General features: G+C 44.6%; 1 protein-coding gene across 2 annotated transcripts in view; it reads left to right on the forward strand.

The window, feature by feature from the left end:
• prkcba (protein kinase C, beta a) overlaps nucleotides 1-27225 on the forward strand; it is a 273443-nt gene that overhangs the window by 180373 nt on the left and 65845 nt on the right. For both annotated transcript variants that reach the window (XM_041205666.1, XM_041205665.1), the window contains exons 4-5: nucleotides 22538-22649; nucleotides 24058-24186. In XM_041205666.1, coding sequence (XP_041061600.1) covers nucleotides 22538-22649; nucleotides 24058-24186 — 241 coding nt within the window. The remainder of the gene's footprint in view (nucleotides 1-22537; nucleotides 22650-24057; nucleotides 24187-27225) is intronic.

The following is a 27225-nucleotide window of genomic DNA, read 5'->3' on the forward strand; positions in this document are numbered from 1 at the left end:
TCTTCCTGCCTTACGTCCCTTCTCAGCTCCCAGCATACCCTTATCCTGGTATGATGAGCTATCAGAAGATGGTCTGAGCATGGAATTTTAGCTTCACCCACCATCCCTTCTTGGCAACCTGCTCCATTCTCTTCTAGGGGTGGTCCTTGAGGGTCTTCTGGCCCTCCATGTAACTATGGTTTCTGTCCTGTCCACATCCACCACTATGCCTTCACCACCTCTGTCACTCTGGAACCCTCTCTCTGCTCTGATGTCCTTTGCAATAATTTATATTGCAGCAATATTTGCAGCTTCCCCTTTGGGTACAGCCTGTTAGCAAGAAGAGGAGGCTGGCTGTACCATGGAGTCTGCAAACGCCAGTCGCCCTGCCATGCGCAGTGGCTGCCAGTAGCTTGGAGATGCAGAGCGTAGGGACTGCTCAGCTCCATCTACAATCATGCAGATGAGATAGGCATGGGTAGATCATGAATCATGACTGCTGCATCCAAAAAGCAGGGCTGTCGATTTCTTTTTATACCTAGTGGCTCAGCACTCCCTCTACTGACCTTTATTTATATTATATACACACACTCAACGGTAACTATGTCTTTCCCTCCACAGATGCTGTCAGACCTGCTGAGCTTTTCCAGCATTATTTTGTGGTTCAGATGTCCAGCATTCGCAGTATTCTGCCTTAATTTATATTACTTGTGTATATACGTGCGCGCACGCACACAAAGCAGCCCTCTAACAAGCAAACAACAATTTAAAGATCAAACTTAAAAAAAAAAACCTCCTGTTTCATCTCATGTTCCTTCTCCCAAGCTTCAATGTTTATTCAGGAGGGAGTTGCAGAAGGTGTTTAAAGAGGACGATTTCTGTATGTTGTACCCCACTGTTGACTGTGAGGTTTCTACATTCACAAAGCACCCTACTGAATGACTCTTTAACACTTTATTCTCTGCCATTTGGTCATCTGCAAATATAAATTTCCTTTTCTCAAAAACGAGGATTGAAAACTTCACAATCACTTAGAGATGCTCAAAATTATGAGGCATTTTGATCGAGTAAATAGGGAGAAAATATTTCCACTGACAGGAGCATCAGTAATCTCAGGACACAGATTTAAAGATAATTGGCAATAGAACCGGAGGCAAGATTAGAACTTTCTTCACAGCCGTATGCTTAAATCTGGAATGCACTGCCTGAAAGGGTGACGGAGGCAGATCTAATAACATTCAAAGTGAATTGGATAAATGCTTGAACAGAGAAACATACAGGGCTGTAGAGGAAGAGCAAGGGAATGGGAGAAATTGGATAGCTCTTTCAGAGTCCCGGCACAGGCATGATATTAATGACTTGGATGAAGGGACTGACTATTGTAAGTAAATTTGCTGATGATGGGAAGATAGATAAGAAAGTAAGTTGTGAGGAGGCTGCAAAGATCTCCAAAGTGATATAGATAAATAGGTTAAGTGAGTGGGCAAAAATTTGGCAGATGGAATATAATGTGGGAAAATCTGACGTTGCCCACTTTGACAGGAAGAATATAAAAGCAGAATATTATTTAAATAGAGGGGGAGTGCAGAATGCAGTGTTACAGAGGGACTTAGGTGTCCTTGTACATGAATCACAAAAGGTCAGCATGCAGATGCAGCAAGTAATCAGGAAAGTAAACGGAACATTGACCTTTTATTGCAAGGGGGTTGGAGTTTATAAGTAGGGAAATCTTACCATATCTATACAGGGCATTGGTGAGACTGTACCTACAATACTATGTATAGTTTTGGTCCCTTTATTTAGGGAGTGACATAATTGCATTGGAAACAGTTCAGAGAAGGTTCACCAGGCTGATTCAAGGGATGAGGGGTTTGTCTTATACGGAAAGTTTGAGTAGGTTGGGCCTGTACTCATAGGAGTTTAGAAGAATGAGAGGTGAGCTTTTTGAAACATAGAAGATTATGAGGGGGCTTGACAGGATAGATGCTGAAAGGCTAATTGCTGTTCTGGGAGCATATAGATCTAGGGGTTTAAAAATAAGGGATCTCCTACTTAAGACAGAGATGAGGGAGAATTTCTTCTGAGGCTCATCTTATTTGGAATTCTCTTCCCCAGTGAGCAGTGGAGGCTGGATCATTGAATATATTTGGAGCTGTGTTAGACAGATTTTTGATTGTGAAGAGAATCAAAGGTTATGGGGAACAAGCAGGAAATTGGAGTTAAGGCCCCATTCAGATCAGCCATGATCTTGTTGAATGACACAGCAGGTTCAAGGGACTCTGGCCTATTCTTGCTCCTATTTTTTATGTTCTTGTGATATGTTGCAGACAGGGAGCGGTGGCGGTGGGATAACTTTTCCCATGTTCTGTCATCACTTGGTTGTTCACAACAAGGTGTATATTTTAAGATAGAATGTTTTTCAAAATCCCTTTTAGGTGTTGTGACTTTTAATAATAGACACAAAACAGGTTTTCTGGTCATTTTAAATTGGAAGAAAAGTGTTGAATAGACTGTTGGTACTTAAAGTTGACAAGGCACCGGAGATTAGACGAGATGCATCCAAGGATATTGAAAGAAGTAAGAGAAGACATTGCAGGGGCACTGACCATAATTTTTCAGTCTTCCCTAGATTCGGGGGTGGCGCCAGAGGACTGGAGAATTGCAAACATAACGCCTTTATTCAAAAAAGGCTTTAAGGATAAGCCCAGCAATTACAGACCAGTCAGTTTATCCTCAGCGGTGGGCAAGATTCTAGAAACAATTATTCAGGATAGAACTAGTAGTCACATGAAAAAATATGGGTTGATAAGGAAGAGCCAGCATGGGTTTCCAATGGGGAAATTGTGTTTCAGTAACTTGCTGGAGTTTTTGAAGAGATAACAGAAAAGGTCGATGAGGGTAATGCTGTTGATATGGTGTACATGGACTTTCAAAAGGCCTAAGTGGTTTGGGTCTGGAATACACTGCCTGAAAGTGTGGTGGAGGCAGGTTCAATCGAGGCATTCAAGAGGGCATTAGATGATTATTTGAATAGAAACAATGTGCAAGTGTACAGGGAAAAGGCAGGCCAATGGCAGTATATCATAATGCTCATTTGGAGAGCTGGCGCAGACACGATGGGCTGAATGGCCTCCTACTGTGCCGTTAAAATTCTATAATTCTGTGAAGAAAAGATAAATGTTTATTCACACTATGCCTGAAAAATAAATGCAACAAAATGCTCATTCTCTCAAACACAAAGATACACACAAGAGAAACTGAGTTTTACAGATGAGCTTGGGTATTAACAGAATAATGAGAAAACGAATCATGTGTTTAAGTTAGCCCTTTAAGGTGAACTTGTTGCGGGCATGCATGGGGTTCTCTCTCATGGTTCTTTGATGGTGTAAGGAGTTTGGAAGTCTCTGGGTTTTCAGATCACGTTGTGGCTGAGCTTCTGTAGAAAAAGATATACTTTTGCAGATGAGAACAAATTAACCAGATGTGTTGCCTTGGTTGACTGCTTGTTAGGCAGTGTTCTGTCTTCCTGCTGGAAGAATGGTCCCTTTTGTGCCCTGTTGGTTTCCAGACTAACTTGTCTCTGGCTGGATTTTTGAGTAATACGTTTTTTTTAATCTAAAGTCAGTTTTAGTCATATAACCACATGATCACTATTTCTATTGTCCACACAAATGATTCGAAGTTGGATGCCATTGCTATACAATGGGGGATGAATGGTGGCTGTTCACACCTGCGTGTAATAAACTGGTTTCTCTGCACCTCTAGGTTTTGAGCTTGCAAACACTGAGGTCTGAATTTTCATTAAGGTAGAGAGGATCTCTGATTTAGCCAAAATGGTGCCGGAGACCTGATTCTGGAAATCCTGCCCCTGAACCTGGCACATGTAAAAGTGCAGCTGTCTTTAAACAGATCAATTTTTGTAACTTGGATTTCCAAAACCCGACTTGTGGCCTTTAGACCTTTCAGGAGAAAGTCTAAAGCTGTTGGAATGGAGAGGTAGAATATCCTTTTGGAGAGGTGAGGTACCCTTTTGGATAGGTCCAGGGACATCTTTGGGGAGAGGTCAAGTGCCCTTTTGAGAGCATTAAAAGTGGACATGAATATGCCTAAAATGTGGATAAACTCATTTAAACTTTCACATTGATTGGAACTGTCAAGGGGACTGTCAAGCTGTCTAGGCATTTAAATCTCCTGGGCTTTACATTTTTTAAAATTGCTGCAGTTTGAAATAAGTGCTTGCTATTTTATTCTGTTGACATAAGCCTGAGGATTATCATTGTAGGATTTTTGCTGCATTACTGATTTCACAACCTATCATTATCACAGTGGGGTGCCTCACAGTTCACAGTTTGATTGATAGCTCCAAGTGGTTATAAAGTCTTTGTGGAGCTATGAATACAAATGTTATTTTTATGAGGGATGAAGCACTTGAATGAAATCTTTGTTTTTATAAGGGATTATGTAGCTGAAGGAATGTAAATTTAGTGAATGCGTTTTCATAAATGAGTGTTTTTTAATTTAAAAATGTACAGTTTATAATAGACACATAGGCCTAAAGTTTCACCCATGAGTCGGATGCACAGAATTTGAGAATTCCTGGCTCCGTAAACCTGACTTATAAAAATGTTTGACCAAATGTCTGATCTTTGGGTCCGGGTGGGTCAGGCTATATTAGGAGACAGGGCGGGTGACTCTATAAGTAATGAGGGGTTGGAGGAGGGCCCAGCGTGTGGTTGGGCAACTTGGGTGCAGATAAAAAGTGGACCATCAGGCCCATTTGAGAGGTTGTTTGCTCATGGTGAAGTACCTGCCTCAGGTCATTGAGTTGCCAGGTGAGTGGGACCTCTGGAAATGTTGTCCAGCTATTAGCTGATCCTGGAATAGATGGCCCATCATGGGCTTTCCCTTGGGAAAAATATGTCCTTGTTACTGTCTATTCACTGTACAGCACTGAAGCACTGAAACCATGGAGTAGATTCACATGACAAAGCCATGGCAATGGCATTGTCTTGCCACCACTATCTGGTACAGATATTCTGCAGTCATGTAGTTAGTTGCCAAAACTCAGCGGATGAATGATGAACAGTACCATGGCTGTTACCCCCTTGCCACACAACTATCAGGAAGGACCCACAGAGTTAAGCCTTGACCTGGTCCCTCACATCTATACAGTATCATGGCATAACAGTGTGACGAAGAGGGAGTAAACCAGTAGGACTGTCAGTGGATCACACCATGCTACCTTGGAGTCTCTGCCGCAACATCCATGGCACCAAGTATTTGTGCAGAGCCATTTTCTCCACCAGACCTTAACAGTAATTATTGATGACATGGGTGAAAATGTGTTAGTGCAGGTAAGCACACAAAAGTGAAAGAGAGCTTTGTAATCTGAATTGCTTATAACCCTTTTCGCCTTAAGTTTTTATTGATGGAATGTCACACAGGACACAGAGGGAAGGATGGGCCCAGCTACCCTAATTTTTCTGATCAAGATCTACAAGTTTTTGTGGAATAGATCCAGGAGACTAGTTCTGTATCCTGCTGGCTGGAGTACAACACCTGCAACAACCAAGAAGGCCTGGATTCAAATAGCAGCTGCGGTGAGCACAGCAGGAAACCATTGATGCTCATGGATTCAGTGCCAGAAAAGGTTCAATGACCTGCATTCTGGCAAGATGAATAGCTTGGCCCAAGCGTGCACAGCTCCAAGAGAAGGGTCACATCTGCATATTGCAGCTAAAGTGAGAGAGCTGGCACATTCAACCTCAATGCTGTAGCAGAGGTATGTGTACACAGCTCATGTACGTGCACATGGAACACGTGAACGAGCAATATGATTTGCGGACACATTAAGAACAATATCCTTCCATTCACTATACGTTAGGCTAACATGAAATCATGTTGGTGCAACTGAAAAGGATGAAGAACACTAAAGACTTGGTCCTGGCTGAGAACAATTTGCTTGGATGAACAGGTGGCCATGGAGGTTGCCAGGGTCCCTGAGCAGCTATCTGGTGATGGTGAATCACTGTTAGCACTGTTAGGCGGTGTTGAAAATACCTTGGAGCATGGAGTTCATGACGTCAGTTCACTGAGCACAAGGGGATGTTGGCATGAGGGGGGAGCAAAAGGATGGGTTTGCATCATAAAGGGCAGTGCGAGCTTGGTTGAGGCAGTGGCGTGTATCAGAGCGCGTTTTCACAATGACAAGGACTATATCTAAGTAGCTCCTTTTGTGTCAAAAGGAGGAGGAAACCCCTGTCCATTCTGATGATTTCCATACAAAGGAGATGAGAATGCCACCAATGGCAGAGTAGTTGGGAGGCATGGCCACACACCTATGCTGGGCTTACTCTGCAGGGGATGATGATCACCAGACATGTCCTTGTGCAAAATCAATTCATATAAGGTCCTATTTCACAATTACCATCAGCCAGTCCCTGATGAGCAACTTCCAAGTAAAGAAGCTTTTACATTGACACCACAGTTACTCAGAGGAATGCCAATCCCCCACAGGGGAGAGAATCAACATCAATAAGTGTGACGCAGTTACATTAAAATGGCTGAAACCCTCACCATCATAACTATGGACTTCAACATATTACAAACACACATGGTAAGTCCTTCATAACCTGGCCCCCTCGCTCAAATATCAGTGCCTGTAAATGAGGTACCAAAGCTGCCACCTTGCCCATAATCAAACCATGCCCACAATGCTGAGAGTGGCATGACATAAGGCTTTACCATCTACATGCTGATATGATTGTACGTGCCAGCAAACATGCAGATAAGGCATATTGTGCATGATCCACAATCACGCAAACAGCAGCTCCTTGAAAACCCTGGGAATCATCCATTCCGGCTGATGGTGCAGTTTCTGAAGTGGCACCATATGCAACATTCCAGGCTTCCAAAAACCTCCACTTCCCTCATAAAGCACATCCTTTGCCACCTGGAATGCAAATGCTGCCAAAGTAGCGGGGACAGCAGACGAGCAATACTCTCTAGAGCATACATGGCATGTTATATTGCAATGCTTACACTTTGGCCAATGCATGACAGCACCATGTGGATGAGTGCCTTATGCCCAACACACATGCTGCCCAGCATCTCTTGATGGAGTCTGATCACTGAGCCTCCCTTAAAGTCAAGTTTAAATGGGCAATGAAAGAAGCAAAGAGCATCTCGGTGCTTGAGCCTTTGAACACTGGATTCATATGTGATAGACCAGAGAAGGAAGAAGCCCTCTGATGCCTCAACAAATATGGTCACACCCTTGTTCCTGGTGACTTCACCTTGAGATGGACCTCACATGCCACCTTCATTATCACTGGTAAGAACGCCCTTCACAATATTACCATTCTTTTGGAGTTCTGTGGTGTACAAGCACACACCGAATCATCCACGGGTATATGTAAAGATATTCAAGAAGTGCTCAAATGTGATTTGTATAATGTAAAACGTGTAACGTTGGTGAACCCGTTAGTGCTCTGGGTGAGACAGATTCTGTGTGCACTCAAATTCCTACCATATGCTCCCCGGTGTTGCCTTAGAGGAGGTAGAGACAGGCTGCTCGCTTCTCAGTGTACATGGCAATAAGGAGCATGTTTGCTAGCCTTGTTGTGTAGGTACCCTTTGGGGATCTCCTTCAAACTGTGACTTCTGCATGTCTCCATGGGCAGTGGTGATGACTGGCATATATGGAGCTGACGAGAGCTCTGGCGGAGGGGCTGGGGAGGTGGAGGAAGATGAGGGTGCTGGATTGGCCTTTAGGTGGGGTCGATGGGGCTGCTGCTGGTGTGCAGCAGTTGTCCATTCCAGCAACTGCTCCATCAACAGTGCACCTGTCCTGTTAAGGGTACACTGCTCCTCATGTATTCTGTGGATGTCCGTGCTCACACTCTAAGCAGACTGATCCAGGTTACTGACAGAGACTTGCACCATTTTCTGGCCAAGGCGCTGCTCACACATCCACTCCAAGAGCTGCTGCAAGTGTACCTCCATGAGACTGGCTAATCTCTCATGGCTGGAGGTCATTCAGTTGAGCCCCCAGGTCAATGTGGAGCTCATGACAGCGATGGACTCCTCCATTCACAGCCCTAGAGCTCCCACTGCCTCACGGAACTCCACCCGTTCTGCTACAGATTATTAAATATTATGTCCCAAAAGGTGACTCCATGTCCCTGCGCACTGGAGCATCATTGTGGCTTTCCTCCCCCCTCCAAGGGGAACTGTGCATAGATGTTTGACAATAACACCTCTCCCTGCACTCCAGCCCTCTGCCACCCACTCTATACAAATGCGCTACATCATTCCAATGTGCTGGGATCCAAGTTGGCGGAGTTTGGGGTCGTCGGATGTGATGCTGTCTCCTCAGACATCTCTTCCTCCTCTTGATGCTCAAGGGATTATCTGGCACAGGGTGGTGAGGGAGAAAAGCTGGAACCTGTGTGAGACACAGAAGGAGCTACTTAGATATAACCCTTCTCATTGGCATCATTGCCATGGATTTCTAGGCCCCTCTGCTGTGCAGTGTTGTGCAGTTTGCAGCACACCACTACTATTCTTGATACCCTTGGTGGGGCATACTACAGTGCCCCACCTGATCGCAGCACCTGAAGCACATTTTAAAATGCTAATGGCCTACTTGATTGTGCTTCTTGTGACAACATGGCTACTGTTATAGTTGTGCTCTGCCTCCATTTGAGGGATCCTAAAGTGGGTCATTAGCTAAGTTCTGATCTGCTGAGGAAATTGGGAACTCCTTCATACCAAAGGAGTTGTGGTAGCTGTCAGGGAGCCTTGCACACACTTGAAAGAAGACCTTGTTGTGGTCACAAACCAACTGTACATTAAGTGAGTGGAAGGACTTTTGGTTGATGAAAGTGTCCAGATTTGAGAGTTGGAGCCTTTTTATGGCAATATGGACACAACCAATAACACCTGCACCTGAGGAAACCTGCTAATTACACGGGCAAAGGCTGTGGCTCTTTGTGCCTGAGACACCAAATCCACGGGTAATTAATGTGAACATCCACACGAGCCAACAGAGCATTAGTTACAGCCTTACTGCAACTGTGTGCTGCTGACTGGAATATACCAGACAGATTCCCTGCTGAGCCCTGGAAAGAGCCTGAGGCATAAAAATTGAGAGTGACAGTTACATTTACAGCCACTGACAGGCCATGGGGGTCAACTGAGTGTGGCTCGAGTTGTTGCTGGACCATGTGACATATGTCATTCACCATGTTATGGCTTAATCTCAGTCACCTTCAGTACTGTTCTCCGTCATATTGAGGTATGATATCTTAGGTATGCAAAACCTTCCCATAGGGTAGTACCTGGTTGTTCTGCCACTCCTCCTCTCTCCTGGTTCCTTTGGTGCTGCCTTACTTTCTGCCCTCTCTCTGGCCTCCTGCTGTTCACAGTGACTGGCTCTATGACGTTCATGTGCCGAGGTGCCATGCCCGTTTTGTATGTTCCTTCGCACAAAGTGTAATGTGCCCTTCTAGAGCATAAAGTTCTTTGTGGCACTTGGGTGCACAAGTCAGTCCGGGCTAATAAAACCGCCCTGCAAGTCCAGCAGACCCACCCTTGTACAATCTTGGGTTAAAACAAGAGAGTTTGAATTGAGTTTTTGCCAATTCCTTGACAATTAAGACAAATTGAAATCCTGTTCCACAGGGAATCTGACCCCTCCAAAGGGGTATTCTGGCTATCCAAAGAAATGCTCAGTGTTCAGACCTGCTCCTGCCAGGTCTCCATTGCACAGATGGCATTTCAGACACCTGAGACACCAAAATCTGGCTTGAGCGGAGGCAGCTGCTGATCTAAATGAGTAGTTGCCTCTGTGACATACACACACAAGTGTGATCCAGGCCCATTCACTCCTGCACAAATAGGTGCATGTTCGGGGGTGGGACTTCAAATTTCCGGCTGCATCAGCCATTTTCACCACAATGGGGAAGCTCTCCATCGTAGTGAAAATTCAGGCCTTAGGAATTCTATTCATTTCATCTCAGCATGGGTCCTGAGGTCTGCCCATGATGGGTACTGAGTGAGCTGACATGGAGATATAAGGGCTAAGGATGGTGTGTGGAGGGCATGGGTTGGCATGAGTTGAGACTAAGTTGGCATGGGACTATAAATAGCCATGGGGTGGATGGAGGGACATAGCTTTGCCTGGAGGGTACGAAGAACCATGGAGAGTAGGTAGTTGGGCATAGGTTGGCATAGAGTGTATGAGGGACCAGGGAGGTGGGTGGGGGCATGAAGGGGAAAATGAAGGGGTGCGAGGAGAGGGCTGGAAGGCTGCCTTTTATTTTTATTTTACAGCTGGGTGCAGTACCAGATCACCGAGGTAATGCACATCGTGCCTCCGCACCCAGCAGCCCCTGTGGCTGCCTCCGCACCTCTTCTGGGGATGGCAGGCCCAACTCCATGCACCTGTCCCCCAGAAGGAAAATTAGACAATCTGGGGCACTTTCTCCTGGGTCAGAGTTTGCAGTGCCAGGAATTTTCCTGACTCTGTGCTCCAACTTCAGTGAAAATTCAGGCCAGAGTCAGGGGCTAGGCTGTGGGGGAGGGTGTGGGAGGACCACTGAATTTGAACTTCAGTAAATAGGCAGACACGAGGTGTAAATTCACAAGTGGTTTTGATTCCAGCATACCTATTCAAGGGAGGGAAATCCACCCACGGCAATTTAAATATTAGTGACTTTCCAAAATCGCGTTCAGACATGAGTGAATCCTTGTCCGTCTGGAAACCTGAAAAGGGTCACCTGACCTTCAGCCATCCTTGCAGCACATTGAAATTGATTTTTCTTTTTAAAAAGTGGACAGAGTCAACATTGCATAAAGCTATTTGTACCTTGAAAGTTAGGCATATGATTGTCTTTACTGGGCATGACAGTTGGGCCCAATGATGATTGGATTTGGGAAATTATTACTTCTAATATATTGCAACTTGATGCGATTGGGTGCACAATTTTCCAAGGAGCTGATGGAAATTTAACCCCAACAGGGGTTCAACCCCTTCAGTAACGAACGGGGGAGCTATGTATTTTTTTGAAAGTGTGTTTCCCAATAAAACAATTGCTCAAACACCAAATAAAATAAAATAATCGCTTGGTAAAGAAAATTACAAATATTTTCAGCCCAAAATTGCACAGGAGTTCTCACAATCTTCTAAGTTTATCGGGAGACAGGAGGATTCTGAAAAGGCTCATTTATGCTACTTTCCTTGAGTTGTTTTCTGGTCCCCACAGGAGACCAAGAGAATCCTCTTCCCACAGGATAGTGGCTATGTGACAGACTCCCAAAGAAAGTAATTAATTGTAGCCCAGTTGATCATGTTGCAATCTTGTCACAATGAAGTGCATGCTCTAGTTGTAAGTGAGAGCTGCTGTTGCTACTTGGGAGAAGTATTGAGCATTATTTTTTTAAGTATATCTAAGAACCGGTTTCCAACTGTGTAGGGGCAGGAAAAGGGAGTCTGTGCCTGTGTTTTCTGGTCCGTGCTTCCTGCCGTCGGACGTCAGGAACCTCATTGTAATTCATTTGCATATCATTATAAGGCTAACCCGCCGGACTCCATCCCCCCCACGCTAGATCGCACGCCCATCACATTGACGTGTTTCATAACAACATAGAAAAGGCGCGCATTTGGCAGGCTGCACATTGAGGGGAACTCAGAGGTGAGCGCACAGTAACGTTGAGGAGCACTCGCGAGGGACACCTGGTGAACTTCAAGGTTGAGGCGCATTGTGGGGGTGGGGGTGCAAAGCCTGCCCTGCAGTTGGCACCTAGCTGGACCCAGGGTCTATAGGCCCTTTCATTCCTGCAGATAACCGAGAGCCTGTATTGCCGAAGGCTGCGCATCTCTAGGGAACTGGTTGGTCACATCTGCCAACTACTGCAGAATTTGGCACCGTGTGGACATGGAGGGCATCCACTGCCAGTGGCCGTGAAAGTGATGGCAGCACTCAATTTCTACACCAGTGGTTCCTTTCAGGGCTCCACGGGTAACCTCTGTGGAATATCACAAGCCTCCACCCACAAATGCATCCATGGGGTCACAGATGCCATCTTCGCGAGGGCACACAATTTTGTGCATTTTACCTGGGACCAGGACAGCCAGAATGCAAGAGCAACTGAATTTGCCCAGATCTAGGGTTTTCCACAGGTGCAGGGTGCCATCGACTGCACTTGGGTCCCTGTCGCAATACATGGTCAACTATGTCAACCACAAGGGATTCCACTCGCTGAATGTGCAGCTGGTGTGTGACCACCACAAACGCATCCTGCAGGTCTCTGCACGGTTTCCAGGGAGTGTGCATGACTCCTACATTCTCAGTCGGTCACAGATCCCTGAAGTCTTCTAGGATCCACAGAAGCTGCAGGGTTGACTCCTCGGGGACAAGGGCTACCTACAGAGGCCGTGGCTGATGACACTCATGCGGTGGCCTCAGACTGCAGCAGAGTGACGCTATAATAAGGCTTACGCTGCAACTCGCAACTTGGAGCCGACCTTCGGGATGCTGAAGATGAGGTTCTGGTGCCCGGACTGCTCTGGTGGAGCCCTGCAATACAGTCCGCACAGAGTGTCATGCACCATCATCACTTGTTGCACCTTTTACAACCTGGCACTGCAGTGGGGGAAAGGAGCTAGCTGAGGAGGAGATGCAAGAGCTGGAGGTCTCCTCCAATGAGGAGGATTTCGATGGTGATGAGGGTGAGAAGGTCCTCGAAGGCAATGATGACAGCGATGAGGCCCTTACACTGGCCTGATGAGGCAGGCGTGCTCAGAAAACCCTCGTAGCCACTAGATTTGTGGAGGATGATGACGACATATGGTGAAAAGACACCATAAGATTCTTACATTGCATCTATGAATGTTTGACTCCAGTCTGGCTTATAGCAGTGCACGTACCCTCTATGACAATGCTCCTGTCATGGAGATGCAGTGGAGGCCCCAGTAGTCGCTTGATTGCGGAGCATGATGATGACTTCATCACTTCATAGATCTTTACATAGCCTCTAAGAACGCCTGACTCCTGTCTAGCCGAGGGTAGCTCGCTTACGCTCTGTGATTAGGGTCATATCATAGAGATGCAGCCGTGAAATTTTAGAAGCATCTGATCCTTTGTCTGAGCCCTTCAGGAGCACAGTGTCAGTGGTCACAGATGCTGAAGAGAAAGGGGCCAGCCCCACCTTAAAGGTGCTGAGAGCACACCGAGAATGACGGAACTCTGTGATGCCTGCCCACGATATTCTGGCAGCAATGACAAGCACCATTGAAATGCAGGCATCAGTAATGTGTCCAGGGCCTGTGACCCAGACCATCACTTTGGTCTGAAAGCTGCACAAAGCACAGGGAAAAGGCGCTGGACTGAGACATCTGCCTTTACCTTGTGCAGAAAGGTTTCACATCTGAGTGACATGAACACTGCTCATCATAACAAGGAACCCCAAAGGCAGGGAGACATTCTTGGGAGTTTATTGACAATAGTGACCATTATATAGAAATAATTAATACCCATGCCCAGGCTGTGCAACTACGTTTTCTTAACCTTCCTAACCTGCTGATACATCTTGGTGCTCCCTAGACATCCACAGTGGAGGTGGAGGCAGCCTGCTGACTGCTTCATCCTGTCTGTGATGACCTTGGTGGACGTGCTTTGGAGTGTCTAGACCTGGAGGCCCCCCTTTGGGTGACCCTAAGTGTATAAAATTGATTGTTTTCACTACGTCTCATGCAAATCTTTATGATGGGTTTTCGAGCGGGGCCAGTTTTATAATAATTCTTAAGGGAGTCCCTGGGCTTGGGAAGCCAAGAAAATGAGAATAGTAAAAAGTACCCTGGCTGCTGAGACTCTTGCTCTTGCCAAGGCAAATTCTATATCATGGAGATGCTGAAGAAACCGCACCAATAGAATGTTATATAGACAATCAATCCCTTTGGGATAATGTACACTCCACAAAATGTGTAAATGAGAAGAGATGAAGAATTGACATTGAGTCTGAAACAAATGTTGGAGAAAAACGAAATCTCCAAACTCAAATGGGTGGATATAAGCCATCAATTGTCTGACTGCTTTATCAAAAGGAACGCTTCCAGTGAGATGTTATTGGGAGTCGTAGAAGAAGGATAGCTCGTGATGAGAGTCTTGAGAGTGAGAGATTTATTTTTCTCTTTCTTCAGTTTTTAAAAATTATTTTGTCTATAAATATGCACTTAATTTTTTTCTGAGAAAGAAGGGAATCTGTTAATGTTGGAATCCTATCACAGTGAATGCATGTTTTAGTTGTAAGTGAGAGCCGCTGTTATTAAATGGGGAAAGATTTGGGCATTATTCTTAAGTATATATAAGAACCGGTTTCCACCTGTCTGGGGGAAGGAAAAGGGAGTCTGTCCCTGTGTTCCCTGGGTTTTGTGAATAAACTTATGTTAAGGAAAGACTGGCTCCAGATTCCTCCTTTGCTCAGTGAATGAGCAGCACGTTATAACAGTCGACACCGTTTGAGAATAAATTGACTCAATAGCTAATGAGAAAGGGGAATAAAAGTGGGAATTTCATCTTTCAGAAACAGGTGGGTTAGAGTCGGGCAAAATGTGAAAAAACATTTTAAACCTCAAACCCACCTTGAACCTGCAAATTTTTAGTTTTAATGGAGGTCAGATCAGAGGGTCAGGTGGGTGACTAATCTGCCCCCAGGAGGCTGGTTGATCATTTTAAATATTATAATCAGGGTGTATGCCTGAGACGTAAACTCCATTTCAAATTGCACCCTGGCCAGGTAGGTTTTGCAGGCATTGGGAAACCTAGTAGTGAAGGAAAGGTGAGACATGCTGCACACAGCAGCAAAATGTCTTTCAAATGCCTTTCCAGGTACCTGCCTTATCCTGCTTTCCCTCCTTCCCCCCACTGCCACCATGACCAACAGCCCCTGACACGGATAAGTAGTCGGCAGCTCACCTCAGGATCAGATATGATACCAAGGTTGCAAATAGTGTAGTTCAGCCTCAGACAGTTGCCAGGGAGAGGCGTGATGTTGATAGCTATGGATCAGAATTTGTGGTGGGGTCTGAAGAGAGTGGCTCTGGTCTTCCCCAATGCTAGCCTGGAGGAAATTTCTGCTTACCCAGTGCTGGATGTCAGATAAGCAGTCTGATGATCTAGCAACAGTGGAGGAGTCGAGAGAGGTGGCAGTCAGGTAGAGCTGGGTGTCGCCCATGAATTTGTGAAAACTAACACTCTTTTCAAAATAATGTTGCTGAGGGGCAACATTTAGAGGAGAAATGGGGGTTTGGGGGATGAGGATAGATCCTTGGGGATTCTAGAAGCAAATAGTGTAGAGGCAGAATGAGAAGCCATTGTAAGCGATACTCTGGCTACAATCAGATAAGAATGGAGCCAGGAAAGTGCAGTTCCATCCAGCTGGACAACCAGTTGAGAGGTGTTGGAGGAGGATGATGTGCTCAGCTGTGCCAAACGCTGTAGACAGTTAGAGAAGGATGAGGAGGGTAAGTTTACCTTTGTCACCATCATTTGTAACTTTGAGAATTTTTGGTACTTTGGCAGGGAACCTGATTGGAGAGTTTGAGAAATAGAGTTTTGGGTAAAATGGACAGAGACTTGGAAGTAAACAACACATTCAAGGATATCGGAGAAGAAAAGGAGCTGGAGATGGGATGATCATTTGCAAGGATGGTGGAGTCAAGGGTTTTTTTTGAGGAGAAGGCTCATGACAGCAAATTTAAAGGTGAGAGGGAAAGTATGTGAAGAAAGAAAACCATTAACAATATCAGCTAACATGGGGAACAGGAAGGGAGGTTAGGTGGTCAGCAGCTTAGTGGAAAATTAAGGGAGCTGCAGGTGGGTCTTATGGACAAGGTGAGCCCAGGGACACCATGAGGGGAGATAGAAGAAGCTAGAGAAAGATGTGAGTTCAAGGCTAGGGTAAAGAACAAGTTTTTGTTGCCAGTAAATTTGGCAGAGCCTGAGGGAAACTCATTCTTCTGGTTTCTTGATCGCAAAACAGCCCCCTCCCTCTTCACTCCCAGCCTCCAAAACAGCCCCCTCCCTCCTTGCTCCCAGCCTCCAAAACAGCCCCTTCCCTCCTCGCTCCCAGCCTCCAAAACAGCCCCTTCCCTCCTCGCTCCCAGCCTCCAAAACAGCCCCCTCCCTCCTCGCTCCCAGCCTCCAAAACAGCCCCCTCCCTCCTCGCTCCCAGCCTCCAAAACAGCCCCCTCCCTCCTCGCTCCCAGCCTCCAAAACAGCCCCCTCGCTCCCAGCCTCCAAAACAGCCCCCTCCCTCCTCGCTCCCAGCCTCCAAAACAGCCCCCTCTCTCCTCGCTCCCAGCCTCCAAAACAGCCCCCTCCCTCCTCGCTCCCAGCCTCCAAAACAGCCCCCTCCCTCCTCGCTCCCAGCCTCCAAAACAGCCCCCTCCCTCCTCGCTCCCAGCCTCCAAAACAGCCCCCTCCCTCCTCACTCCCAGCCTCCAAGTTAATATCAGGGCCATGGAAGCTGCAGAACCCAAAGGAGCCATTTAGTCCAAACAGTTATACTAAATATCAGCCTCTTCATACTCTGTACTCTGCCCTTCTACCTCATGTATGCATCAGGCCTCCATTCAAATGAATCAATGCTTCAACCAGTCCATGTAGCAGTGAATTCCACTTCTTGCCAATAGATGTGTAAATAAATTCCTCCTAAGTGTTAGTGATCCTCTTGTCCTGGATTCGCCCAAAAATAGAACCAGTTTCTCCACACCACCCGATTGAACCCTTTATAATTTTAAGACCTAAATCAGTTCTATTTGATTCACCTGGAGATAGGGAAATGAGTGCATATAAGGAGGTGAGCGTATATGAGGGATTGGGGGTCCCTGACTGATCTAAGAATATTAGAACATAAGAAATAAGAGCAGGAGTAGGTCATTCGGCCCGTCAAATCTGCTCCACTATTCAACAAAATGGTGGCTGACCTGATTGTGACCTTAACTCCACTTTCCTGCCTGCCCCTTATAACCCTTCACTCCCTTGTTAATGGAAAATATCTGTCTAACTCAACCTTGAATGCATTCAATGATCCAGCCTCCACTGCTCATTGGGTAGAGAGTTCCAAACACTAACAACCACTGAGAGAAGAAATTCTCTCATCTGTGTGTTAAATGGGAGACCCCTTATTTTTAAACTATGCCCTCTAGTTCTAGTTTCCCTCATAAGAGGAAACACCCTCTCAGTATCCACCCTGTCAAAATCTTAGGTTTCAATAGGATTACCCCTCATTCTTCTAAACTCCAATGAGCACAGGCCCAACCCGCTCAACCTTTCCTCATAAGATAAACCCTGCATCCCAGGAATCAGCCTTTTGAACCTTCTCTGAACTGCTTCCAATGCAAGTCTGGAAACCATACACAGTACTGTAGGTGTGGTCTCACCAGTCTCCTGTACAGTTGTAAAGACTTCCCACTGCATCCTCCTTGCAAGAAAGGCCAACATTCCGTTTGCCTTCCTTATAACTTGCTGTCCCTGCATGCTGACACTTTTTGATTTATGTATAAGGACACCCAGGTCCCTCTTTCCTGCAGCATTTTTCAGTCTCATTCCATTTAAATAATAATTCAGTTCTCTTATTCTTCCTGCCAGTGGGCAACCTCACATAATAATTCATCTGCCAATTTTTTTTCTACTCACTCAACCTATCTGTAATCCTTTTGCAGACTATTTGTATCCTCCTCACAACTTGCTTTCCTACCCATCTTCATATCATCAGCAAATTTGGCTACCATACATTCAGTCCCTTCATCCAAGTTATTAATATAGATTGTAAATAGTTGAGGCCCCAGAACTAATTCCTGTGGCATTCCACTAGTTACAGTTTGTCATCCTGAAATTACCCATTTATCCCAACTCTGTTTCCTGTTAGTTAACCAAACTTTTAACCACTCTAAAATATTACTCCAACACCATTAGCTCTTGTGCAGTAACCTTTTATGTGGTGCCTGACTGCCATTTGGTAATCAAAATGCAGTACATCTACTGGTTCCCTTTTAACCATCCTGCTTGTTACATCCTCAAAGTACTCTGATAAATTTGTTAAACACAATTTCCCTTTTACAAAACCATGACTCTGCCTGACTGCATTGTAACTTTCTAAATGCCCTGCCGCTACCTTTTTGATAATGGATTCTACCATTTCGCCAATGACAGACTGTGGAAGGAGAGAAAGGGTTTGATGGGTCAAACAGTTTTTCAAATTCTAATGTTCCTTGCACTGTGTAACAAGCTAGAGACTTTCAAATTAATTGGAAATGTTACTTTTCTAAATTCTCAATGCTATGCGAGGTTACAAGTCTCTAATTGTGTAGAATCCTCTGAGCAAATGTGAAATCAAGATTTGAGCATAATTCTATTCATGGTGGGACTATAAAAAATCGTTTAACAGAGCCACTTTTCTGAGGTTATGTAGCTGGGCAGCCTTGTCCCTCTTGTCATGTATATTGGGAAGTAATGAGCAGGCTGCTTGAAGTCCTCTGTCTTAATGCATAAAAAACAAGTGTGATATGCCCTTGAATATCAAACTGCGAATGACCCTCTGTTGGAATTTTGAGAGAGACTCCTCCCATCCTGCTGAGGAAGGGTTTGCCTTGCATTGATGCTATTGTTGCTCGGTCCTCTAGTGAGCTGTGTCATTTAAAGCCTTGCTTTTTTCACTTCAAACAGTTGGTGTAGACATTCCCTCCCCAATGAACATCACTGAAGCACAGCTCAACCTGTCAGTGTTGGTTGGCTTACTGTAGTGTTAAAAATACCTGGCCACTGTGAGGTTGTTTCTTTACAACCAAGAGCTAGTCTGAAAAAGGTATTGAGAATTAGCAACCAATTTACTTTGAAAGTTCTCAGTAACCCTCCCAATGTTTATAAGGCTCTTTTATTTGTAATCCTGTGTGTTAACACTTTCTGTTGAGTGGTACATGTGAATGAACCATTGTGTTGAGCGCACTTATGCTGCTCGGTCTGAACTTTCTAAAATCAGAAAATGACTTTGTTGAATATGCAGTGCAAGAGGATCCAATTGAGGTTTTAATGACTTTAGAGCAGGATTGCTGATGGGAACCTAGAGGAATGCAACCACCAGTTAAATGTCAGATCCACAATTCTCTAGGGATCAGTGGTTAGATAGATGCACACACACTCATTCATGTATTCGCAGTCTCATACATGTGCACATACTTGTGTGCACGTGCGCACATGCAAACACACAAAAATATACATATACAGGCACTTGAGGGTAATTTTAATCTATCCCATTGGGTGGAAAACCTACGGTGAAATGCCGAGTTTACATAGTTCAGGGGAGCAAAATTGTGACTCAGTAAAGTGTAATCTTGGGTGATGTACAAAACCAGCACTGGCCCCAATTTTCTGACAAGTGACTTAGGTTAAAATTGCCCCGTGCAAGTCACGCACAGGCATTCTTTGCTGCAAATACACCCGGAATTGTTGAAAACTCCACAGTAGGCCAGGCAACTTCTCCATGATCACAGAGGTGGCTAGTAGCCTCCTTCAAATCTTAATCAGATTGTTCAAGATGTTTTGTACAGATCATGGGACTCCCATGGACCATTTTGCTTAGAATGGAATCACTTTTCCTCAGAAGCCCTTCGAGATTCAAATCTTGAGATAGAGCAGCTGTGCAAGGAACCAAACTGATCGACTGGGCTACTGTCCTTTTGCTTTTCCACATGTCTCTCACCTGGTGTAATCCTCATGCTCCCCATCTCAGGTTGTGGAGAAGTTGGTGGCAGTGACACTGCAGTGTTGGCATAGAAAGGTATCTTGTGCTGCACAAGAGATCCCTTCCCACAGTGCCTGCTTTACATTCCCAGGCATCGTTTGTCCCTCAAATCTGTGATTGTTCCCAAGTTTGTGTAACTTGACTGTCTTGTCAGTGGAATAGTATTGGGTTTTATACATTAATGAAGATGCAGCCTGAGCACGGATTGTTGCTGTGCTACATGAATGTTATAGCATTCCCATAATGAGGCTGACTGTGTGCAATGTTATAGCAAGACGCAGGATAGCAAGGAATAATCTGCTGTTAACCTGGGAATTGTGCCTGTGTGTGTACATGTGTGTGGGTGTGTGTGAGAGTCAGTCTGTGATGTGACGTTACTCCTCTTTTGACTGTGTTGCTTTCAGGAAGGCAGAAAAGTCCGAAATGACGAACAAAAATGGCTGCTCTTTAGTGAACTTCTCACCAGACTCAGCTTTTCAGTTTCCAACATCTTCTGAAATTCCCACTATTCTACCTTTGCTTTCAGCTCGTACTGCTTTCCACACACTCCCAACAGTTCTTTCACATTCTTGTGAATTCATGACTGTTCTTTCATTGTCAATATCTCTGTTCCTCCTTTTTTTCATTGATCTCTGGCACATTCTTTGTCTTGTTTTCTGTCTTATACCTGTGTTCTTTGTCTTTCAGAGTTTCTCTCTTTCTGCATCTTTCCCTCTCTCCTCCACTATCAGAGGAACAGGAGGAGACTGTTCAGCCAATTAAAGCCCTATCCACATGTTTGCTCTGGCAGTTTTGTCTGTCTCAGCTCAGTTTCTGTCTGTCTCGCTATGCTCCTGCGTAGTCTCTGTGTCTGTTTTTCTCTCTCTGGCCACAGTGTACCTTGTACCTTTAGTCTCCTTATTATTCTCTTTCTTCTCTCTTGCTCCATTTTTCTTTCTGTCTCACATTTTGACAGTTGTCAGACATGGTTTTACAACAACAGCAACATATATTTATATAGCGCCAAGGTGCTTCGCAGGAGCATTATAAAACAAAACATGACAGTGAGCCGCATAAGGAAATATTAGGTCAAATGACCAAAAGCTTTGATCAATGAGATAGGTTTTAAGGTGTGTCTTAAAGGAGGAAAGCAAGGTGGAGAGGCAGAGAGGTGTAAGGAGGGATTTCCCGAGCTTAGGGCTGAGGCAACTGAAGGTACAGCCACCAAAAGTGCAGCAATTGAAATCAAGGGTGCTGAAGAGGCCAGAATTAGAGGGGCTCGGATATCTCGAAGGGTTGTGGGGCTGGAGATGATTACAGAGATAGGAAGGAGCAAGACCATGGAGGGGTTTGAAAACAAGGATGAGAATTTTAAAATCAAGATGTTGCTTGACCGGGAGCCAATGTAGGTCAGTGAGGGAATGGGACTTGGCGTGAGTTAAGACACGGGCAGCAGATTTATGGATGACCTAAAGTTTATAGTGAGTAGAATGTGAGACACCAGCCAGGAGCACATTGAGATAGTCAATCTAGAGGTAATAAAGGCACGAGTGAGGGTTTCTGCAGCAGATGAGCTGAGACAAGAGTGAAGTCAGCCATGTTACAGCTGTGGAAATAGCCTGTCTTAGTGATATTGCGAATATGAAGCTGGAAGCTCATCTTAGGGTCAAATGTGACACTCAGGTTATGAACAGACTGGCTTAATCTCAGACTATTGTCATGAAGAAGGATGGAGTCAGTTGCTAGGGAACGGAGTTTGGAGTGGGACTGAAAACAATTGCCTCAGTTTTCCCAATACTTGTTAAGGAAAATTTCTGCTCATCCAGTACTGGATGTCGAATAAGCTGTCTGATAATTTAGTAACAGTGGAGGACTTGAGAGGTAGAGAAATAGGAGAGTACCAAGGATAGATCCTCGGCAGACACCAGAGACAACCTATAACGTACAGCAAAGTACATCATTCAGCCCAATAGGTCCATGTCCGTGATTATACTTCACACTCATGCTCTCATTTACTGCACCTGCCCATAATTGCTACGGTAACAGCCATTAAACCAGTAGCTTTGTTAGGGCTTTCCAACAGTGATGGACTTGAGAAAAGTTCAAGAGAAATCTGGAAAGAGAACGGTGTGCCCATGCAGGTTGCCTCACATGCACTGATAAGGTCCACAGCGTGTATTTTATCTGACACAACTATCTTCCTGATCTCTGCTGTCTTCCTGACCTCCCTTTTATTTCAAAATGCTTATCCTTATCTTTGATTCTGTCCATGGCCTCTCCTTTCCATCCTTCTTCAAGCTTATCAACTCAGTACCCGTGCTCTTCCTTCTGTTCGTCTTCATCCTTCTCTGCCCCTGCTTTCTGGCCTGGTCTCCACTGGGAGCACACAAACAGGAGTAAGCCATTCACTCCCTGGAGCATGTGCCCCCATTTTCTTTGTTAAGCTATCTCTCTCTTTGCATCTAAACTCTGCTTGGTGCCCATTTGTTTGACTGTTACTTTTTGGACTCTCCTCAGTGCTTGCTTCTCCCTGTAAAACAATGAGGAATGTTTGTTAACCAACTGCCAATGCTTTTACTGCTTTAAGCTCTTGGTGCTTTTTCTGTGATGTTTAGTTATAGATTACACTGATCGTGAGTTTTAGTGGGTTCAGAGCCAGCAGTATATCTCTGTCCTTCTCTGCGATGTCTCCCCCCCATTCATCAACTCCAAAGGCTTGTTTTACTGGTTGCTGACCTTCTAACCCCATTTCTTGATTTTCTTTTTATTTCAGGATCCCCGGAACAAACATGGTTTTAGGGTTCACACCTATTCCAGTCCAACGTTCTGCGACCATTGTGGTTCCCTGCTGTATGGCCTCATTCACCAGGGCATGAAATGTGACTGTAAGTGCCATAAATTCAGACTGCAACTTTGTCCTTCCACTGCTGTTTACTGTAGTATGGCTAGAGATAGGCAAATATAAAGATTTTCAAAAGGGAGGGATGTGAACACCACTGACAAGGCCAGCATTTGTAGCCCATCCCTAGTCCTAAGCAGGTGAGAGTGGACCAGCTTCTTGAGCTGCTGATAACTGATATAATTGAGTATGTTGTTGGCCACTTAGGAGGACAATTTAGGGTTGACCACATGGGTGTGGGTCTGGAACCACATAGGCTGGATCAGTAATGACTGCAAGTTTCCTTCCCTAAGGGGCATTTGGGTTTTTAACAATGTTTCCAGATGTGTTTTAAACTATATTCAAATTCTCCATGGTGGGATCCCAATTAATGTTCTCGGACTATTAGAGCAGTAATAATCCATTACACCACCGTACACCTACATCTGAAGGCTTGGCCTAAATAGCCAAGTGGTTATGGTACTGGGTTTGTAACCCCAAGATCAAGAGTTCAAATCTCACAATGGCAAACTATGAAACAATGTAACTTCATCTGAAAAACAGATGGAAAAACGTGTTCTCGAAAGAGTTACATCTGAAGGGCTTCATGTTTAATGAAGGATGTAGAGGGAATGAGGATAATTGGGTGGAACAAAGAGCCCTCCTGCCTCAAACATAAGGTATTGTTTCTTATAGCAGAGTCAGTGTTTACAAATGCACAATAAATAGTGGCCCGCTGAAGCAATAGGCAGGATTTGCTGAGGTTTCAGGGGTTAATATTTTCCAGTGTGAGGGTTAATGTTTGGGAATTTGGGGGTTGTGATGTTGGGGGCGAATGGCCTGAGAAAGTAATGTTTGAGAGGTTTTGGGGTTAATGTGAAAATGTTTCTGTGGTTGGAGATTCATATTTTTGGGTTGATGTGTGGGTAATATTTTGGAGTTTGTGTTCATGTTTAAGGAAGATTAAAATTCTGGATTTTAAGGACTAGTTCAGCATTCTGGGGATTTGGGGTCTGAACAATTGACCAGGAGGCCCCAGCTTGCAGTGAGGCCTGTATTGTGTTAGCTAAGTTCAGTCGAATGAATTCAGGTTGATGCAGTAGTTATCCAGAGCACCTCTGGACTTGTGGAGAGTTGTGACTATTCAGGGTGAGGGGTGGGTAATGACCATCCAATGCCTCATGGGGATGGTCACTACATGTGACCTCTGCTGGTTAGTGGTGTGTGTCAGGGTTGGGTGAGGTCCAGCTGTGTTGTGCTAAGCTGCCCAAGACCAAACATGGAGAACGGGCACTTCTGTGAGATCCCAGAGGGCGGCTGGCTACAGCACAGGTCAGCACTCGGGAGAGGACTAGGCAAACTGATAGATGATAAAAGGAGGAAAGTAGAAGACTTGAAGACATTTTGTTTTTCAGCCTGTATGATGAATGTGCACAAGCGATGCGTATCCAACGTGCCCAGCATGTGTGGGATGGATCACACTGAACGAAGGGGCCGCATTTTCATTAAGGCTGAGATAGTCAAAGATCTACTCACCGTGTTAGGTAAGTATAACATTGTTTTTCTGGGATCATAGCCTGTTAAGAGTGTGTTTCTGACCTTCAGGGACCTGTTTACACCAGGCCCAATTTGCATCTGAAACAAGTGCATATAAATGTTTTAAAAATATGAACATGGATTTTTAAATTTCTAGCCTGGCATGGATCAAGCCAACAGGATGTATTAATATACTGCAGCAACTAGTGGTGTATTGGTGCCATCTTGTGGAAGAAATACATTAAAACAGGTAAACATTCTGCTCAATCATAAGCAGTGCAGAAAACACCCTGCTGGGGCAGAGGGGTGCAGGAAAAACCCTGCAGGGTCAGACACTCAATCTTCCCACTCTTGCACGTGTCACGAAAATTGTAATCTTTAGGTCATGGGGTAACCTCAGCTGGCATCCTACATTGTCAGCTGTGGCTCAGTGGGTTGTACTTGCGCCTCTGACTCAGTCAGAAGGATTCTTGCATGTTGATTCTCTTGGATGTGCCTGAGTGGGGTTAATGCGAATGTCAAAAAATTGGGTTCAAGTCTCACTCCAGAACTAACGTTCCAATGAGAGTTTGCGCACTATTGAAGGTGCTGCCTTTCAGATGAGACACAAAACTTAAGTCCCATCTGTGCTTTCAAGAGGATGCAACTATCCCATGGCACTATTCAGAGTAGAGTAGGGTAATTAATGCTCAGTTTCCACTAAAACAGATGATCTGATCGTTATCACATTTCTGTTTGTGAGGTCTTTCTGCGTGCAAATTGACTGCTGCATTTCTGTACATTACAACAGGGACTACTTTTCAAAACAGTACTTAATTGGCTGTAAAGCACTTTGGGATGTCCCACAGTCATGAAAGGTGCTATATAAATGCAAGATTTTTTCTGTTTACTGGTCTGGGTTGATCCTGGAACGATGGATAGATTTACAATTCTGGGTTGAGGGTTAGGCTCACACATTGTGACTCATAATTAAATTGAAAGAGTTAACCGCACATGTCCCACTCCTCCACCCATTGCCCCTCCATTTTTTTATCCTTCTATCTTCTGACCCCAAATTCACTTGTTTTCTCGCACACCCTCTTCCCCCTCTCTTCCAATCTCCCTCCACTTCTCTAACGGCCCCTGAGCAACCTGTGTCATCACGAACTCTCCTTCATACAATTTGCTCTCGTCAGGTAGTTAAATAATCACAAGTGAAACTGAGCCCAAGGGAAATCGAGGAAAGCTCAAGGATCTCGTTTTACAGCTTGTGTTACTCCGCACTGTCCATGACAGTTGTTCCCAGCAGCAAGTGATCCGCATCAGGTTGCATCAGCTGCCCCTTCCTTTATCCCATAGCAAGTGAAATATCCATCCAGCTGCAGAAAACCAAATGTAAACAAATGAGAAGGATCAGCAGGATTGATCAAAGAAGTCAGATGTAACATTTAACTGGATATATTTGAAAATTAATAGTTTACGATTAAGGGGGTAATTAAGAGTGGACAATTATATGGGCTTGGGTTGAGAGGAGGGATCTCCAAAACAACACCAAATTACATTATTTGATTGCAAAGTACTTTGGGACACCCATGAGGCTGTAAAAGATGCAATTTAAATTGAAGTTAGTCTTATGGTATAATTTGTAAACTTGTCACCAGAGGGCAATGCTTTATCATTTAGGAGTAGGTGTTGGTCCGAGCTACTCCTGAACCTGGATGTGACAAAATACATTGCACTTGAGACACCAGATTGTGACATTAAATCAAGATCCCGTCTGATGGTTCAGGTCAATGTTAAAGATCCCATTTTGTGCATTAGTAATCACCAGGGCGTTCATCCAGGGTTCCTCTCTCAACTGTTACCTCCAGAACCAATTAACTGGTCATTAATTCATTTACATTCCTGTTGTTGGGATCTTGCTGTGCACAATTGGCTGCAGTTTGTGACAGTTGCTACACATTTAATTATTGTGTGTGTGATGTGTTGAATGCTTCTGAGAGATGTGATTAGCTGCTTTCTAAATATTTTGAGTTTTTGCTGAAGATTTCCATCTTGCTGTGTGCCACTACCACCACTAGAGGTTCAACAGCGTACAGCTTGCCTGCTGCGTCTCTGACGTGTTTGAGTGGGGTTTGTGTATGACCGTCACAAGGTTTCACTCTGTGTTTCTGGGTTTTAGCTCCACCCCCCTACTCATAATTCCATTCCACTTGCTGGTCCTTTATGAAGAGCCTCTGACATCAGTGCTGAATTTGCCCCATTTTCAGTGTGTGTTCCCTATGCTGCTTTTGAGCTTTAACCTGGAAAAGTTTCAAGCAGCTCAAACCAGAGAATCATCCAACTATTTAAATTCTGTAAAATGTTTAATCTCAGGCATTTGATACTGGTTTTAATGGTTTTATTGTGCTCATCCAAATGGACGATATTGCTACTAGGCATCAGAACACTTCCATTTCAGTTAGCTGAGGCCTTTTAATTAGTATTTTCATAACACTGGCAGTGAAACAATAATCAAAAACCTGAGCATCATAATCATCAAACACTCCCAGGGCATGTACAACATGGGTTGGATACAGAGTTAAATCTCCCTCTTCACTGTCCCATCAAACACTCCCAGGACAGGTTAGGTACAGAGTAAACCTCCCTCTACACTGCCCTATCAAATACTCCCAGGACAGGTACTGCATGAGTTAGATACAGAGGTAACTATTTCTATTCTGTCCCTATCAAACACTCCCAGGACAGGTACTGCATGGGTTAGATACAGAGTTAACTCTCTCTATACTATCCTGCTGACATCTCAGATAACATGACATAATGATTATAATAAATGAAAACTGGGAACACAGTCTATAACCTAATTGATTCAGCATTTGTATGATGGCTGAATGGTGACCTGTGCTATTAATTCTATGAATGTGTGTTGTCAGTGATTGGTGGAGGAAATATTTCCTAAAATCACATTCGAACCGATATGTAATGTTAATGTTTATTAAAATAAAACAACATCTACAATACTAAGATAAAAGCAAATTACTGCAGATGCTGGAAATCTGAAACAAAAA

This window comes from Carcharodon carcharias, chromosome 15, assembly GCF_017639515.1.
Source record: "Carcharodon carcharias isolate sCarCar2 chromosome 15, sCarCar2.pri, whole genome shotgun sequence".
NCBI classification, from domain to species: Eukaryota; Metazoa; Chordata; class Chondrichthyes; order Lamniformes; family Lamnidae; genus Carcharodon; species Carcharodon carcharias.